This window comes from Dermacentor andersoni, chromosome 1, assembly GCF_023375885.2.
Source record: "Dermacentor andersoni chromosome 1, qqDerAnde1_hic_scaffold, whole genome shotgun sequence".
NCBI lineage: Eukaryota > Metazoa > Arthropoda > Arachnida > Ixodida > Ixodidae > Dermacentor > Dermacentor andersoni.
The window spans coordinates 383,453,419-383,466,050 of record NC_092814.1 but is presented as its reverse complement, the minus strand read 5'-3'; the positions used below and the strand labels follow the sequence as shown (position 1 = coordinate 383,466,050).

The following is a 12,632-nucleotide window of genomic DNA, read 5'->3' as shown; positions in this document are numbered from 1 at the left end:
GCCCACAGCCGTCCGCGAACAGTCTTACATCAACAGACGAATGAAATTTTTTTTGCAATAGCAGTAATATATAGCCGAAACAAAATAGGTCCCAAGACCAATAGGTCCCTGTGGTACTCCGGACGTCACAGGCAACGTAAGTGAGCGTGCACCGGAAATCTCTACAAACTGGTGCCTGTTGGGCAAATGCGCTTCAACCAAGTTTGTTATCTCCAAATCAACACCAAGCTCTCGCATCTTTTCAATAAGTTTGACATGAAAAACCGTGTCAAATGCTTTTGACAAGTATATTCCAATTATATCAATTTGTTCTCTACAAATAATTGCAGTGGTGAAGGTGTGGATTGTTTGAGAAAGTTGGGTAACCGCTGACAAGCGTTTCCAAAAACCATGTTGCTTCGCGTAGAAAAGATAGTTGTTTTCAATATACTGGACCAATTGTTTTCAAATTATCTGTTCCAATATATTACACGTGCTGTATGTGATCGAGATTGGGCGATAATAAGCAACCGTCAGTTTATCTCCTGATTTTAATACAGGCACAACTTTTGCCATCAGCCAGTCACCCGGCACTGTTCCTTCTCACAGTGATGCGTTAAAAATTCTTAGGAGAAAATGCGAGACCCATTCACAGTATCGTCTTCAAAATTAATTACGTAACATATCAGGACCCAATGACTTCTTGGTGTATAATTGTAACAACAAAGACAAAATGCCCTCTGTCTTGATAACAATGCAGTTGATACTCTGTCTGTTGCACGCCTTTAGAAGCAGAGCATTGACTGTCGAGTAAATACTGAGCTCAAGTAATTATTGAATTCTTAGGCAACTAAGGCGGAATCGTTACATGTGGCTCCGTTTATATTAACTCCTCTTATCACTAATTTGGAACCTGACAAATATATCCAGAACTTCTGAGGCGAACTTTTCATATACTCGGTCAATGTTCGATATAGAAAGTGCCTTTTATATGCGTTGAATTCTTCTGCAACATTGCTACTAATATTACCAACCATCTCAGGATTTATTGGGATTTTCGGCTGGGCATGTCGTAGTCACCGCATTAAGTGTATCAAGTTGCGGGTTATCCAGGGATTAGATATCTGCGAGTGCTTCACCTTCAGTGGCACAAAAAGTGATAAAAATTCCCTTACACTGTCGTGAAGTGGTTCCACAGAGCATCTACATCATTTGTATCTGGCATAGCATCATAGGCCAAATCCAAGCGGTCGATTATTGAAGTGTCATCTGCGTTACTGAAGTTGTGCAGGTAAACTATTTAGTTTCCTTGTAAGCACTTATCACTAATACCTAAAGTAGCTACGACTAGCTTGTGAACTGAAATTTCATTTGTTACGTTAATTTCGCAGTGAAAAGTGTCTTGAGACAAAAATAACAGATCTAGTATCGCCTGGGATAGGCCTTGTATTCGTGTTGTTTGATTGACTGCTTGAATTAAGTCATACTTGAGCATAATAGCTAGCATATACTGAGCCGCTTTTCTGTTGCAAATTCCTGAAAAGCGTGAATCCCAATCAAACCCAGGCAAATGAATTTCTCCAGTAATACCACCACCTAGTGAACCTCCACCTAGTGTTAGTAACTTGAACTAAGTAATCATCAAGTTTTTCAAAGAAATGGCTGGGACTTCCTGGGGCTCTGTAAATAACACCAACAATTAAGGCAGTCTCATTTATAAATAATTTGCACCGCATGTTTCCCGTTCAATCAATGTAGGGTAGCTGCATATATCTCAATGATTTCCTTATTAATATTACTACGCCTCCGCCTCTCGTTGCTCTATCATATCGCATTACAGTGCACGAACTTGGAAAAACATCCGAATCATTATTAACATGTTGTAGCCAAGTTTCTGTTACCGCAAGCAAATCAGGCTCGTGTTAGTGTCAAGCTTCCCAGTTAGGCAATTTCGTTCAGGACACTTTGTGCATTCACATGTGACAGCGTGAAATCTGTCTCCTGACGTCAGTTAGTGCAAGACAGAGCACTTTTTGCACTGTTTTCGATTCTGATGCGAAGATTTCATGCGTAGACTGCATCATCGATGTATTACTTATTACGAAGAAGCTTCATCTTCACACCACCTCCCTTATCGCCCTTAGCGGAATGCCAGAGCAATTTCTTTTTCTCAAATGTTTCCCTCGAGAAATCGTCAGACACACTTATCTTGGTTCCTTTCAATTTGTTACAGTTTCTAAAGATGGCTACCTTCTCCCTGTAATCGCATAGCCTTATGACTACTGTTCTTAGTCGACCGCCCTGCTTTTGACCGATTCTGTGAATCCTTTCCACAGACGATAATGTCACGCGAAGACGCCCAACGAATATGTCTTTTAAGGCTTTGTTTCTATCGTCTTGTTGCGTTTCGGAGGTGCTCTCGGGGTCGCCGAAAACAATCAGGTTATTTCTTCGTGACCTATCTTTTATTTCGTTTAATCATTGCTACTGATGCTGAATTATGCATTCATTGCCCTGAACTGCGCTCTCAAGATTTCCCACTTTCACCCATGGCTCAGAGAAGTTTTCAAGTTTGCCTTCGATATGGGTAAGCCGAGTTTCAACTTGCGTTTGCTTTTCTAAAATTAGTTGCAGCAATTCATCTATGGCAGGGCCTGGGTTGGTACCAACGTCACCGGAAAGCATAGACATAATACGTCCACAATTGCTTGGGAGTGGCAGAATCACAAGAAAAGAATCACTTGAACGATATTGTGGTAAAGAACAGTCGTAGCCAATCTGCAAAGCAAGCCATGCGTGTTTGAGCAACATGGTCGAAGCAGTGCTGAATGAGCAGTGATGAAAAGAAATTCTGTGCATGAAAATACCTCTTGCATTTTTCTATACCTAACACAAGAATATTCAATAGAAGTACATTATTTAGAAGTACACCGGTACTGCGACTACATATATTAGCTTATAGAAATCAATGCTGGACTGAGAGCCCCTCTACAACAAGGCATACAATTTTGGATAAAATATTCTTGCAAGCCTTTCCCTCAGCCATTCCCCCACAACACAGCTAGGAGGCCAAGTGTTCCCGCTCAGTTACTATACAACTAATAAAAAAAAAAGAGACGTGTGCTTTAACGATGGATAGGTCAAAAACCACAAGCCAAGTGTATGCGTATACACACATATAGAAAGCGATAACTTGCAAATGAATAATTTCTTCTGATGCGGATGCAAGCAATATGCAAAAACACACAAGAAATATGAAATAAATAATAAAGAAAGGTCGCGTATAGCCATCAGTGTCTTTACTGCATTATATCGCCGGACACCAGCGTTGCACACAGCTGTAATGCAAGATCACAATACCACTGCAGAGAAAATATTTGCTACAATCGTCCCATGAGAATATCTTTCTTTTTTTTTTTATTATGGGGTTTTACGTGCCAAAACCACTTTCTGATTATGAGGCACGCCGTAGTGGCGGACTCCGGAAATTTTGACCACCTGGGGTTCTTTAACGTGCACCTAAATATAAGTACACGGGTGTTTTCGCATTTCGCCCCCATCAAAATGCGGCCGCCGTGGCCGGGATTCGATCCCGCGACCTCGTGCTCAGCAGCCTAACACCATAGCCACTGAGCAACCGCGGCGGGTCATGAGAATATCCTCCGCTTCTTTACTTCTCAGGAAACTGGAAATAATATTGAGCACATGCTGTCCACGCGCACAATCTCGGTGGCTCCTACAAACTTTCACCTGATTTGGAGCAACACAAGCTGCCAGCTTGAAACCAAGCTTGCTGTCGAAACTTCAACTCCTGCAGGTGCTGAAGTTTAAATGAATGAATAAATGAATGAATGAATGAATGAATGAATGAATGAATGAATGAATGAATGAATGAACGCTTTAATGTGCATACCCTTGACTTGAGTATTTGTCTACAAATGATCCCCAGACAGGGCTAGTTCCCTCCGGCTCCCCTCCGACAATCTCGAACACAGGCGGATCTTCGCGGACTTTGCGCATCCAACCATGAAAGTCAGCCGCCATGGAGGAAAACGAATTCAGCAAAATGAGCAACGATATGAACAGGGGCATCATGGCAAAGCCGCTGGACGCTATGTGCCTGGAAAAAGAAAAAAGGAAAGCAGAAATGTAACGCTGAACGCCCAGTAAAAAAAAAATGAAGTACGCTTGCCTGATGAGCGGATGTAACTGTGGCTTTGTAAACTTTCTTCCCAAAATAAAGGCCAGTTTCAGTGCTTTGCAGCACAATTTGAAGCTTTACAGAAAACGCTTATGCCACTGGGAAGGTAAGAATGTCTTCAAGGATTCCGCAGAAGTTGCTCACTTGATGCCCAGTGAAGCTGCCATTTATAAATAATGTTATTTAATAAGAATGTTGTGCTTTTACTACCTTCTTCCAAACATATGATGTTGTATGCGCATGGCGTTTATGTATTTGTATGCTTACTATATTCCGCTTGCAACCACGCCTGCACAGCGCTGCAAGTTTTTCAAGTAAACAAATAAATACGTTTGTCAAAAACACTTCCACTTCTATACCGTGTATATAAAGTTGAGTTTGGGCGCTGTAGTGTCATGCGGTGTACCGTCGCTCTATATGTTCGATCGCACTGCGATGACGCAAACAGTGAAATAGTTCCCTGCAGGTGACTGATCGGTGAAGTGGGCTGAGCCACGGCGAAACAACGATTCGGCGAGTGCGCGGAGTGCAGCTGGCGGAATGAGGTGTAAAACGCAGCAGCGCCACTTGCGACAAACGCGTCAACTTAGCCTGTTCCTTGGTTTTTGAGTTCGTCGCAAGTGGGGCTGTTGCATTCAGAATTGGGCAGAAGAAATTATCCCACGTCCTTGTCTGTTTTTTGTTTGAGGCTGTCCACCGATTTGCGATTAGTTGCCATAATATATTAGGCTAATTTTTGGCGCTACTACGTTTGATGTTTGACCTGACGCCTGCGAAATTGCTAAGTCGCGGCACCAAAGAAGGCATTGTCCACGAACAGATTTATCTATTATTCTACTTTAATATATAGGTGAGTAATCAAGAGATAAATTTTTGGAACAGCGTTTTCATCGCAGCATTACGCACACTTGAAGCTGAACGAAAGCGAATGTTCGAAGATTGTGAAACAGTTCGGGCACTTGAATGAACGCTGTTATTTTCAAGGAACTTGTAGTTTTCCTTTGAGCAAAATGCGTGAAAGTTCGTACGGTTTCTACATGCCCTTCAGTCTGGCGTAGGCATTTACGTGCTTCACGTTATATTACAACTTCCGTACAGTGATAGCAAGGGAAGAAAGACACCATATTGAGCTTCGGGCACATTAAGTGACATGCATAGTCAAGAGAGAGAGAGAGAGAAGTAAACTTTATTGCTAGGGCAAATAAGGAGCCAGCGTGGTTGCCATGTGGCCGCGACGCGGTTAGCCAGTTCTGCCAGCATGACTTGGAATTCTGGGTCACCCGTCTTGATCGCACACATCCACGTTGCTTCATTTCATTTCGGTGTGCTGAGCACTGCTATGCATGACCAGTTTGTTCAAGGAACTGGCGTGTTTGACGGTATGTTCTATGTGGCGCGTTCTGTAAATAATAGCGAAGGTATTGTGTTTTCTTCCTCGTAACGCTTTCAGCGAATAATTTAGTTGTGAAGATGCTGCGACACAGTGATTCAATTCTTATAATACAAATCCACAATGCAATTGACTGCATACAATCAATGGATAGTTATTCCATGGTTAGAGCACTCACTGAAAAAAACTAACAAAACTTCACCCTACCACCTTCTCTCTTTTCCGTGGAGTCGGCAGAGCCTCGGAATGAACCTATGTACCTTCGACACATTGATTCACAGCCCATCATAATTTGTTATGAATTAGATATGCTTCGATGCTTAACGTGTCACATGTAATTCGAAAGAAGTTCTAGGGCGCAAAAAGTTAAAAAATAAAACAGCGTACTACTCATGTTTCACGTTGCGCTAGGCCAGTGAAACACATATGACGATAAGTACGAAGCGCCGCGCGATCAAACGTGACGTTATATTCGTTCACTCTCCGTGACAGAAGCTCTAGGCGCCCTCAAGGCAGTAAAATCGCTAGCTTGAAATGCTTTACAGATAATAATGTGCTGCAACGCTGTCTTTTCTGTGGGATATATATACATGGTGTTGGTTTCAATTGTGAGAGCTTCAATGATTCAAGGAAAAATGTTTCCCAAACTTTGCGATATGATGCTGTATTCTGGCCATAGTGCTTTTCATCCAATGAAACATATTGTTTCGAGCACGGGGAAAATATTTAGGTTTTGAATCGGCTACCAAAAGCAGGTATGCCGCTGCACAGCCTTTGTTTTTTTCTCTTTTCTTTCCTTTCAGAACTTTACGTCTCTTTTTCATAGTTTGTCGCAACATACCTTTGCTCGCAGGCATAGCCCACCTGGCGAGTCGACTGGATTGTCGTAGTGTGTATGATTTCAACCTGGCAACATGCGCGACTTGTGTCCCAGCAGAGCGTCTACCAGAGTTCGTAATGCGCGCCAGGGTATATTTCACATAGCTGATCTTGCTAAGGGCAACATACGGTCCTTCCTAGTTTGCCACTAGCTATTAGCGCTCACCACGCTTCCTTGTGGGACTCCAAATCCGAACTATAACATCGGGATTTTAAGTAACAGGCCCATGTCGTCCATCGTGGCGTGCTCTAGCATTTTTTTGCGACGCCAAAGTCCGCAGATGCGCAAGTCGCCGAATCTGTTCAGCGAGGTGTAGTGTGTCCACGACCGCACAGCTGCCATTGTGGTAAAAAGGGCGGACAGTGCCAAGTGCATACCGGAGAGAGCGAGCATATTAAAGGAAGAACGGGCTGTAGTCGGTGGTCTCGTGTTTGGCGGCATTCTATGCGTGAGTAATAAAATGTAAAACTTACTTGGTAAATTCTACTTCTTGTGATTGGACACAACTCACATCGAAAGCGTAAAGGTGATCATTCGATTAGTTCGCTCAGTGAAGCCGTACGTTTGTGGATGATACGGCGTCGAGTGCCTGAACTACGAGTCACATAACCGTAGGGGCTCTTCCAGGATTTCCGCGTGAATTGGCGGCCCGCAGTCGGTTAAAATACCACAAGGTGGTCCATGTCGCAGAAAAATAAAGTCAAGTGGGAAGAGCCACACTTCGGTGACAGTGGCTGATGGTATGACCACCGCCTCGAGGTAGCGGGTGACGTAGTCGCTGCAGACAATTATCCAGCGGTTCATATTCGAACACTGATGTAAAAGGCATAACAGATCAATTTCAACTTGCTGAAGCCAAGCTGGGAGCCCGCACAAGTTGATGAAGACCACCTGGGGCAGTGTTTAGAGGTTTCCGATGATGGAACCGCGTTCAGCTGGTCACTTCCAACTTGAACGAATTTCGTATTCGGAGCCAGAAATAGCATTCTTGAATGCGGTAAAGAGTCCGCACTGTGTCTAAGTCACCGTAGGTAGAGTTATCATGTATAGCGTGAAGCGTTGTCGGCCGGAGACGCTCTGGCAGGACTAGAAGGAAGCGTGCACCCGTTCTTGAGTGTATAGTCCCTTTTTTTACAGGTGCCTGTCACATGCACAGTAGCTGCTTGCTGCAATAGAATGGGCCGTAGTGAAGAGTGGCTCCAATTCGGTGTGTGTCCTTTGTTCGGCTTTGAAGACATCGATATAAGGAAAAGCGAATGCCACAGAGGCAACTAGATGATCAAAATCGTCTGCGTTGTCTTTCGTTGTGGTCAGCGGCATCCAGGAAAAACAATCTGTGTCAGCATGTTTTCGGCCACTCTTGTAGGAAACATTGAACCTACGTTCCTGTAACCTAAGAGGCCAGCGCGCAAGGCACCCGCAAGAGTAGATCAGGTTCATGAGCGAGAAGAGGGAATGGTGGTAAGTAGCGTCTACGAATGGGCGTCCGTACAAGAACGAAATCGCTAAACCGCAATGTTTACAGCGAGACATTCTTGCTCTCTAACCGTGTAATTGCATTTAGGTTTGCTTAATGAGTGGCTTGCATGAGCAATCACGATCTGACGCCCATGATAGCGTTCGACCATGACGTTACCCAGACGGAGGCCACTAGCATCTATCTGCATTTCAGTCGGCGTTGTGGGATTGAAGCGGAGGAGGATAGGTCGGGATATTAGCAGGAATTTCAACGGGCGAAATGCGGAATCGCACGAACACATCCTCTCAAACCGGGCGTCTTGGGGCAGAATTAGGGGTCTTCAAATAGTGATTTGAGATTGAATCGAACGCGACTCGAATAGTGCGAGAAGGGAACAGAATAGAATAGAATATAGAATAGTTTTCGAATAGCTTTTGAATAAACTGGCCGTTAGCGCAATGTTTACTCCTAGTATTCTTAAAATTAGCATTACGTCGTACGTTATGAAGCGTTGCTTATTCAAAGCGCAAATAGAGCATTGGGACCAAACAAGTAGCTCGTTAGCATGCAGAGGGCTCTTCAGAGAGCGCGAATGATCGTTTTGCAATCTGTAAAGTATAACTACCTAAGTGACGTAGCATGCTCCATTACACAAGTTTCATGTCTATACTATGCCCACGGGAATGAAAATGTGGTGCACTTTTGCACCGATTTTATGTTTAATATGGTGCAGTTCCCGTTTTGAAATATTCGAAAGGTATTCGAAAAATATTCACATTTACGAATAGTGAACATTTGATTCGAAGACCAAATTCTATAGCAGTCTGTTCGATTCGTTAATAGAAAGTTTCGAATATTAGCACACACACACCTATGCCGAATATTTGTCAAAGGATAGGCAACGTCAGCAAAACCAGGAATAAATCGGCGAAAATTAGAGCAATGACCCGGAAAACCACGAAGTTGCTTCACTGACGGCGGTGCACTGAATGTCTCAACAGCTGCCGCCTTGAGAGGATAAGGCCCAATACCATCCTTGTCAACAAGGTGACCTAGTATAAGGGTTTTACAGTCACCAAATTGACATTTCTTCGAGTTAGGGGCCAGGCCAGCGTTTTTGATGCAGCGTAATACAATATCCAGGCGCGTATCGTGCTCAATGAATGTTCGTACGAAAATAACGTCGTCAAGATAGCACATATAGGTGTTCCACTTTAACACATGCATAATGGTGGATTAAAGTGGTTAAAGACAGAGAGCGGGCACGCACAGAGCGGCGACACAGGCACAACAATACCTGTACAGTCTCGAAGTTCATCTTGACTGCCCGTCGGCTACAAGAGCCCGCATGAAGCATGGCCATCGACGAAAACTGCCTCCGTGTGGCAGTCGATGGCGGCACCACAATGTCGCAAAAAAGTCCCTGCTGAAAATCACGTCGTACGTCAATCCGGAAAGCACCATGGAAACATACTTCGGCAGTCCACACACGAACAGGGCACAACACCTCGCCCCTGACTCCTTGAAACGAGGCAGCCTGGTCCCACCGAAATGAAACGTCAAGCCCTAAGAAAGCTTCAAAAGCGAGGCTCATTACAGGTACAGTTGCTGTATCCACTAAAGCCATTGTAGAAACGCCAACATGTACATGCGCTTTTTTCTTAGACATAAAAACTGCAGGGACCTGTCTGTCGACAGTGTGTGTCGAGCGACATCACCCACATCAGTCGCGGTAGCTAGTTTTCCGCTCGCGAAGGCGCGGCGAAGTGGCAATGGAGTTCGAGGTAAACAGGGTGTACGAGAAGATTCTGGTAGCGTCAAACTCTAGTCAGACGCCGGCGAGTGGCTCCGCAAGATTTTCTGCCAGTAATCATTGCCGGAAAGAGCGCCAGCTGACCGAGAGGTGCTGTACGACAGTAAAGGGGTCCTCACAGGAAATGTGGTCCCCGTTGACAACCTGGATCGACCATTGCACTGTGTTCAGCAACGATTGCAAAACCGCGTTATACGGCCCACAACATCGCATTGGAAACATACCGGCAGAGGGCCCAAAATTTCGATGCTGCTAAATGAAGTCAGGCACGTTGATGTCGACCGCGTCGCCAGCAGATGGGTCACGCTCATCATGGCTAGGCAACGGCCGCCGGGAGGAGTTCGTGCGGCGAGAGCATTGGCCGTAATAAAGTGCCTGATAGTTGCTGGTCCCTCTTGACTGTGAGGTAGACTTATACTCAATAGTCGCTGCATGAACCGCCGATTGCCACGCGGTTGAAATAGCCGTCTTTATCATCTCGTGGGGTGAGTACGCAGCAATGAGGCCGGGTGTGCGACGGGGTATCGCTTGGCGGAGTAACTGCACCCGAACAGTCTGCCGTATGGTTGACGGAAGGTCAATACGTGAGCTCGTATGCACACTCTTCACCGTTGTGAATTTAGGCAACCGACCAAACTTCGGTGTTCTCCGTCTCATCTTCAGCGTCTCAAAGGTTCTGCAGTGACGAATGACGTCAGACACGTAATTCAAAGTTTCTTCGCTGATTAAGAAATTGTAAACGTCTTCAGCTACTCCTTTCAGCAAATGCCCAACTTTACCGTCTTCAGCCATTCGAGAGTTGACTATATCGCACATATTTAGCACTTGTTGAATATAAGTAGAACAAGCCTCGCCGGGAACCTGGACTCTTTAGGAAAGTGTCTGTTCAGGGCATATTCTCTTTTTTCACCCTCGAGTCTCAGAAAAGCGCTCTGAGCTTCTGAACGTAAAAGTCCCATGAAGTGAGCATGTCATCTTGGTCCTCGCAACAAATCAGCGCTGTATTGGTAAGGAAAAACAAAACATTGAACACCTGTGTGGTGGAGCCCAAGTGTTCGACCGGCTTACCCTTTCGTAGTTCGTGAGGCACTCGTCGACATCTTCTCTCCGGCTTCTCCGAAAGTGTGTAGCTCCGGGTAGTGCTTTCAGGAATCTGGCCTGAAGACGCTGACATATCGGGCATGTCAAATGAGGGCGGCGGAGGCCCGGTAGATAGGCGGCTTTGGCAAAGTTCTAGCAACGTAGGCTGCGTCATTAGGAGATGTACACCGCACCTCTACGAAACTGTTACGAGCACAGTCAAAATGTTTATTTAGGCCTTGAAGGCAGCTACGAGCAGCAGGAATAGCCGCTTTCGTCATTTTTTTTTCTTCTTTCCCTTCTGGTCTCCACGTATCTTTTTCGCACTTCGTCGCAACAAGTTTTGTTAGTCATGTATTTTAGGTGCATATTTCTAGGCGAATAAAAGTGACGTTGCTTTTAAAACCTATCTGGCCCTGTCATACATTGCCATCCTATTCGAAACGTAGGGAAGCAGTGCCCATCAATACCATCCTAATTATTCTCAGCTTAAGATACAGGGCAGTCCAGTATTTAGTGACACGGCTCCAGCGTGTCTTCAGCGTATGACTTCACACCCGGAAATGGAAGTGACGTCGGGATCTTATAGTGCTTACGTTTCAATTTCTTTAGGGTCCGGTATTTCGACTGCACTCGAGCAGTTATATTTCATCTCTGAGCGTACGACCAGCTTCAGCTGAGGCCCCAGCATGTCAATAAATTATTAGAGTGGCTTGTATTTAAGGCGAACATGATTAGACTGTTAATCACGGCAATCGCTTTTGTACGTTCCTTAAGACAGAGGGAATAGGATGGGAATGAATGACAGTGCCGGAGAGATTTCAAAACAAGTTCACTTTTATTTGCCTAGAATTATGCGCTGAATATAACGACGAAATAAAACATGCGTTTCAATAGATGGAAAGTGCTATGGCTAACGCCAAGATATGTGAAACCTTTGCAAAGAGTGAAGCTTTCACGATTGCCTACGACGCCATGTGTTCATATCCAACAGTTATCAAATAAGACGGCGTTGCACGTTATTATCATTCAGAAAATATTTCGACCTACCAGTCTTGTTGCCTGTAAAGTCCTACAGGCAATACAATGTTCCAATAGAAAAAAAAAACCAACACTTCTTTTTTGGACAACAAATCCAATTCATTAAAGGAAAAATTTACATCCACCTGTATGTAGCACAAAGCTACATAAGAAGCCCATACGTGTGTCTCAGAAACAAAGCCTCGTAGTTAAAGCAAAATTCGTCCGGGTCCGGGATGCGAACCCGGGACCAATGCTTTTCAGGGGTGGTCGCTCTGGAGTCTGACCTAACCAGGAGGCCAGCAGAACGTAACGCGATGGTGAATTAACCGACAACTCAAAGCACAAGGACACTTTACCAAAAGCATTTCCAACGCAATTGTTGCTTTCTTTTCATTTGTACTATTCTCATTCAACATTTTTGAAAACTGTTGTGGTTCCCATAGGCTTACTTGCTTGTGCGTTCATCCCCCTCCCCCCTCTTAATCTAGTTGTGCTGCAGTTGTTCTGCACTGCATGATGTCCATGGCAATGAGATTTTTCACGCTTTTCGGTCCGTGCTTTGCAACCTACCTGGATAGATTTGGATTTGCGCTCCTACGGAAGCTTCGCTGGTACTTTACCTGTACTTTTGTTGCAACATCCAGTCTCAAGGTCACGCCATCCTAAAAGATAAGTGCGATGGTAGACTGACCATGGCGCGAAGTTTTCGCCACGGGTGCTGCAGCACAGCTTCGAGTGGACATTTAACCAGTGGAGCAAGTATAGTGAGCCTGGTGCTAAGTTTAGCGGTGTTGTTGCGTTGTTCAG

The 12,632-nt window shown here is 44.7% G+C and overlaps 1 protein-coding gene across 6 annotated transcripts in view; it reads right to left on the bottom strand.

Annotated features, from left to right (window-relative positions):
* LOC126518704 (putative phospholipase B-like 2) overlaps positions 1-12,632 on the bottom strand; it is a 185,302-nt gene that overhangs the window by 161,070 nt on the left and 11,600 nt on the right. For 4 of the 6 annotated variants that reach the window (XM_055064943.2, XM_055064945.2, XM_050168467.3 and 1 more), the window contains exon 2: positions 3,893-4,099. The exons of the other annotated variants lie outside the window; for them this stretch is intronic. In XM_055064943.2, coding sequence (XP_054920918.1) covers positions 3,893-4,074 — 182 coding nt within the window. In that variant the 5' untranslated portion in view covers positions 4,075-4,099. The remainder of the gene's footprint in view (positions 1-3,892; positions 4,100-12,632) is intronic. 6 annotated transcript variants of the gene reach the window in all.